The 6,655-nt window shown below is 40.4% G+C and overlaps 1 protein-coding gene across 1 annotated transcript; it reads right to left on the bottom strand.

The window, feature by feature from the left end:
• Positions 1-1,453: 1,453 nt before the first annotated feature.
• On the bottom strand, positions 1,454-2,383 carry LOC102995862 (olfactory receptor 4D11). Its single transcript, XM_024133364.1, has one exon. The coding sequence runs from the start codon at positions 2,282-2,284 to the stop codon at positions 1,454-1,456; it is 831 nt and encodes a 276-aa protein (XP_023989132.1). The 5' UTR covers positions 2,285-2,383.
• Between the last annotated feature and the right edge of the window lie 4,272 nt (positions 2,384-6,655).

Below are 6,655 nucleotides of genomic sequence, written 5' to 3'. Positions count from 1 at the left end.
CAGCTAATGGATGGCAGAGATAGGATTTGGACCCAGGTCTGTATGACTCTGAAGTTAGAGCTTTCAGCCACAATGCTTTACTTTTGACTTTAATTTTAATCATATTTTCCCAGACAAAAACACTAGCTTATACTCCCTCTTCGCAAACACTAGCAGAGTGCAAAATAGATAGGCTGGTTACCGCTGCGGAGCACAGGCTCCGGACGCGCAGGCTCAGCGGCCATGGCTCGTGGGATCCTCCCGGACCGGGGTGCGAACCCGCGTCCCCTGCTTCGGCAGGCGAACTCTCAACCACTGCGCCACCAGGGAAGCCCGAAACTAATGTTTAAATCAACTATACTTCAATTAAGAAGAAGATATTATTTCTCTTTTTTTTTTTTTTGTGGTACGCGGGCCTCCCACTGTTGTGGCCTCTCCCGTTGCGGAGCACAGGCTCCGGACGCGCAGGCTCAGCGGCCACGGCTCGTGGGATCCTGCCGGACCGGGGCGCGAACCGGCGTCCCCTGCTTCGGCAGGCGAACTCTCAACCACTGCGCCACCAGGGAAGTCCAGAGTTTTACCTTCTTTAACACCTCCTCTTTCTCTCTTCAGTGGGAAAAACGTAAATCGTCAACAGTGAAGCCAATCTGAGATTGGCCCTGGTGAGGCTGCAACTGATAACCAGTTCTTGAATAATGAGAATGGATTGCTCTTTGTGTAGGATCCCTGAGGTTCTGTCTGTCTTTGTCTAAACTTATTTAGACAAAGAGAACGTGAGAGAACGTGAATCTGGCATGTCCAGTTCTGCATAAGATAAATCCCTGGAGGCCATTATGGGAAATCTTCCCAAGCTTCTTCATTCCTGATAGGAATGCAGGAGTACAACAATTTGTACCTTTGAGATTCTCACTAGGTTACGAGCCCATAAGGAGTTTAAGCAGGAAGAAATTTCTTAATCTGTGATAGGCCACATGTATTCATATATGTGTCTTTCAGAGGCACTGACCATGAGATCTTTCTAGAACAAGATTGCAGTTTGGCATGGACAGGTCCAGTCATGAAATAAATTACATTCATAAGGTGAGAGCAATTGACTGAGTATCTGAAGACTTATCTCTCTAATTAACTTGATATAAGACGGGGAAAACCACTCTATTCTTCTATTTACTTACCTCTTGAAAAAGGGGTTAGATTCAGTCAGTCTCTTTACCTGCCATATACCTTTCATGATTGACACGCTGTTATTTTGGTCTTTGAGTGGAAATACATCAGTCAACTCAATCCTATAACACTGATACATTGTGCTCACCAGAAGCTTGGGTTATCATCAACCTATTAACTTAAAGTGCAAAATAAATTGTTACCTAGTAAGTGTAGTTGGTTTATTGACAATATATCTGAGTATATAAATATGACTCCATGGGAAAGATAATGAAAGGGGTCCTTGCTGATGAAGAGGTTGGAGAGTCTTACTCTATTCCATTACAGAAGGCATGAGTCTTCCCCTCAGTCTCCTCATGGCTGACTTCATCTCCTGCTTCCTCAGGGTGTAGATCAAGGGGTTCAGCAGAGGGGAGATGACAGTGAAGGTGGCAGAGATGGCCTTATCCGTGGGGAGGGCAGTGAAGGGCCGAGCATAGACACAGATGCAGGGTACAAAGTGTAGGGTCCCCACGGTGATGTGGGAAGTACAGGTGGAGATGGCTTTCCTCCTGCCCTCCCCTGCCTGAGAGCTCAGCATCATGAGGATGACTGTGTAGGACACAAGCAAGAAGATAAACCACATGGTAGTGACTAAGCCATTGTTGGAAATCATCAGGAGCTCAAGTGCAAAAGTGTCAGTACAGGCGAGCTTGAGGACCTGGGGGACATCGCAGTAGAAAGCGTCAAGAACACTGGGTCCACAGAAGGGGATTGGGAGCAAGAGGGAAATCTGCACGATGGAGTGGACGAAGCCCCCCACCCAGGAGGCCACAATGAGGGCAGTGCACCGCCCCCTACTCATGATGGTCACATAGCGCAGGGGCTTGGCGATGGCCATGTGGCAGTCAAAGGCCATCACAGAGAGAGAGAAAGTATCTGCCCCACCGAGGAGGTGGAAGAAAAACATCTGTGTCATGCAGCTTGTATATGATATGGTCTTTATCTTTGTCAGAAGGTCTACTAAGGCCTTCGGAGCAGTGATGGAGGAGAAGCAGATATCAAGGATGGCTAGATTACGGAGCAGGGAGTATATGGGGGCATGAAGGCGAGACTCGCAGGTCACAGTGACCATGATGAGGAGGCTTCCCAGAAGAGTTGTCATGTACACAAAGCACAAAAAAAGAAATAAGACCAAGCTTAGGTCTTGGGACTCAGGAAGTCCAAGAAATATAAATTCATTTACTCTGGTGCCATTTCCCAACTCCACTGAATCGTGTTTCTTCTTCTTCTGGAGCTTGGAAAAAATTTCAAGTGTTGTTTCAGTAAGAGTTTACTCTCCCTTAATAGATTCAGGTTTGTAAAGTCAGGTATTAGGTCTAAAAACTAGTGAGGTATTTTCCGCACTGGATAGCTGTTCTGGGGTTATTGTTAACGTGTGCAACGTGATATCTTATGACACAAGCATGCATTTAATTATTATTTCTTCTGTAAACTATAAATATTTTAGAAAATGCATTAAAATAATGTTCTAAGTATGTGAGTTCTAAATATTCAAGATAAACAGGTGGATGTTAAATATTTGTAAAAGGACTATTGTGGCATGAGTGATATAAAAATGGAATCAGTTTGGTGTGTGGGTAAAACAGTGCCTATTTGATAGGACTGAGTTCCCATGAGTTTCACAGGGGTGTGCTTGCTTCTTTTTTTTTTTTTTTTCCAGACTGGTGCCTCATTTAAATGGTTTAATAACTACAATCTTTAGAATGGTTCTCTTTAGACTGAATTCTACAGAAGCACTCCTTTCTTTTTTACACCAGAAATTTAATTCTATGAACAATTAGAAGATTTTAAGGCCATAAAATTCTTCTCTATTGCTCTATTCTTCCTTAAGGGGATTTCCTGTTTCTACCTTTACTTTAAACTACGTTAGGTACAAAAACCCCTGTGTGTCAAAATAACAGCTATGGAAAAGAAAGCTATAACTCAGAATCTCTCTTCTATTCGTTGTTCTGATTTATTTCTTAAAATTTATTTTTTTAATTGAGCTATTATTGACACATAGACTCACCTACTTGAAGTGTACACTTTGATAAGTTTTGACATAAGCATATACCTATGACATCATCACTGCATTTAAGAGAGTTAACATATCTATCACCCCAAAGTGTCCCTGTGACCCTCTGTAATCTGTTCCCCCTGCTCCCTCCTTCTTCAGGCAACCACTGAGCTGCTTGCTTTCTGTCACTATTACATTAGTTTGTATTTTCTAAAATTTTCTATGGATGGAATCTTACAATGTGTACTCTCTTTTTGTTTGGCTTCTTTCACTCATAAAAATTCACCATGTTTTGGTGTGGACCAAGATTTTGTTCCTTTTTATTGTATGGATATACCACAGTTTATTTATCCACTCACTTGTTGATGAACATTTGGGTTGTTTTAATTTTTGGCTATTACACATAAAGAACAGGTCTCCAAAAACCAGAATTCAAAAAGAGTCATGTACCACAATGTTCACTGCAGCTCTATTTACAATAGCCAGGACATGGAGGCAACCTAAGTGTCCACCAACAGATGAATGGATAAAGAAGATGTGGCACATATATACAATGGAATATTACTCAGCCATAAAAAGAAACGAAATTGAGTTATTTGTAGTGAGGTGGATGGACCTAGAGTCTGTCATACAGAGTGAAGTAAGTCAGAAAGAGAAAAACAAGTACCGTATGCTAACACATATATATGGAATCTAAGAAAAAAGAAAAAGGTCATGAAGAACCTAGGGGCAAGATGGGAATAAAGACACAGATCTGCTAGAGAATGGACTTGAGGACACGGGGAGGGGGAAGGGTAAGCTGGGACAAAGTGAGAGAGTAACATAGACATATACACACTACCAAATGTAAAATAGATCGCTAGTGGGAAGCAGTCGCATAGCACAGGGAGATCAGCTTGGTGGTTTGTGACCAGCTAGAAGGGTGGGAGAGGGAGACAAATGTAAAATAGATCGCTAGTGGGAAGCAGTCGCATAGCACAGGGAGATCAGCTTGGTGGTTTGTGACCAGCTAGAAGGGTGGGAGGGAGGGAGACGCAAGAGGGAAGAGATAAGGGGATATATATATATATGTATAACTGATTCACTTTGTTATAAAGCAGAAACTAACACACCATTGCAAAGCAATTATACTCCAATAAAAATGTTTAAAAAGTAAATAAATAAATAAAGACTGGGCTAAGCAAAAAAAAAAAAAACCAGAAAAAACCAAATAATACTATGTGTACTTACCATATTATATTTTATGTGTATATAAAAACAAGAAATTGAAAATAAATATATTCAAGATAAATATGAACATGATTAAATTTCAGCGTGTTAAAATTTAAAAAAAAAAAGAACGGGTCTCCATGTGGACATACATTTTCATTTCACTTGGGTAAGTATCTAGGAGTGAATGGCTGTAACTCTTAAAATTCAATAATAAAACAACAAACAACTCAATTAAAATAAAAGGAAGCCACAACAATGAGAGGCCCGCATACCGAAAAAAAAAAAAAAAAAAAAAAAAAAAAAAAAAAAAAAAAATAAAAGGAACAAATGGTTTGAACAGATAGTTCAACAAGAAGATATAAGGGTAACAAAGAAACACATGAAAAGATGCTGAATGTCATTTACCACTGGGGAAATGTAAGCTAAAACCACAGTGAGATAATAGTACACGCCTGTTAGAATAGCTAAAATTAAAAAGATGGATATGTCAAGAGTGGGTAGGACTTCCCTGGGGGTCCAGTGGGTAAGGCTCCTCACTCCCAGTGCAGCGGACCTGGGTTCCATCCCTGGTCGGGGAGTGAGATCCCACATGCATGCCACAACTAAGAGTTCACATGCTGCAACTAAGACCCGGCACAGCCTAAATACATAAAATAAAATAAAATATTTTTTTAAAAAAAAGAGTGAGCAAAAATGAGATGAATTGGAACTCTGGTGGGAACATAAAATGGTACAACCACTTTTAAAAATAATTCAGGAGTTTCTTAAAATGTTAAACGTATACTTACCATATACTCTTACGGCCTTTGAATTCCTTTTTTGTTTTTTGGTGAGTCCTTGAAATGGGGCTTAACTTCTTTCTTTGCAGTTTATCTCCCTTTTTTTTTGCTATAATCAGAAACAAAGAAAAGGGGAAAGCTACTTCCCTCCCACTTTTTTGGGTGTATTTTTTGCTTCACCACTTTGGCCCCAAGCTCTGCATTGGTGTTTAGAAACAGTAGCATCTCCTTCACATAATTTTTTTTAAGCGTTAATGAGTTCATCTATGTAAAGCATCAGTACTGGAAGCACTGCCTAATCCATAATAAGTGTGATGATACATGTGTTACCTAAAAGAAAAGCTCTGGGTCAGTAACTCTCACAGACACACAGCTTCTTTAAATACACTGACAGTCTTTTGGAGGAGCTGAATATTTCCCAGAACATGTATTCTACAACTTCATCAGACTAACCTGTTTTGAGGCAAATAGAAGGTAGTTTTCTTTAAGTGGCAACCACTGAGGGTGGTGACACTGTATGGCAGTAAGAAGGGGGTTTGCTTATTTTGGCTTCTTGTCTGATGTCATCTTAGCAGATCAGAGAAAGCTAGTGCGTGGTCTCTGCAGGAGAACTGTCTGGGCTCAAGCCCTGGTTGTGCCCCTGTGTGATTTGGGTGAGTGAGTCTCCATTTATCAGAAAGGAATAGGTCCCATGTTCACAAACTATCTTTGATAATTCAGACAACATCCTCCAGATTCTGCTGCTTCTTTCTGCTATTTTGAACCTATCCAATTATTTAGTGAATATTGATGGAAAATTGGCATAATTCTAAGTTATTTGAGAGAAAGGAATACAATCCTAAACCAGTGGAAAAACAATTGAAATCTAATAGTACTATGGGAGTGATGGGGACCATCTAAGGACAGATGAAAAGCTGTGTGTGAGAAAAGGATGATTTCTCCTTAAGAGGTTCAGAGAATCCTGCCTGGAGGAGGTGGCATTTACATTTTGGGCACGTGGGAATGGAGAGAAAGGGAGCTCTGGCTTTAGGGGGCCACCTGAATATAGAAAACTTGCTTGTGAGTGGGAAGTTTGGCGGGAATGAAGAGATGCAAACGTGCAGGCATGGAAAGACATAGGAAAGAAAATCATTGCTATATATATGTATTTTTTTGGTTAAGCTAACGAAGAGTATGTAGGTGTTCATTGTACAATTCTTTCAGTTTTTTTGAAGGTTGGCAATATTTTATTTTTCTCTCTAGTTTTATTAAATTTAACATAAGAAATACCTCTGTAGATGTCAGTCTGAGGGGATCCATCTAGACGAAATAAGCCTGAGAAAAATCTCTCCTTTGTGCAAATCAAGGGTGCCAGAAAACAAAAACTGCCTTCTCCCAGTTCCAAACTGAACTCATTTTTATGTCTCTCATCTTGCAATGTCTTCTTTGTTAATATTTCTTATCTATGCTGTCTGTCCCTGAAGGTTCGTACTGGGATGCATTATCT

Source organism: Physeter macrocephalus, chromosome 16, assembly GCF_002837175.3.
Source record: "Physeter macrocephalus isolate SW-GA chromosome 16, ASM283717v5, whole genome shotgun sequence".
Taxonomy (NCBI): Eukaryota; Metazoa; Chordata; class Mammalia; order Artiodactyla; family Physeteridae; genus Physeter; species Physeter macrocephalus.
This window is presented reverse-complemented; position numbering and strand designations above follow the sequence as displayed.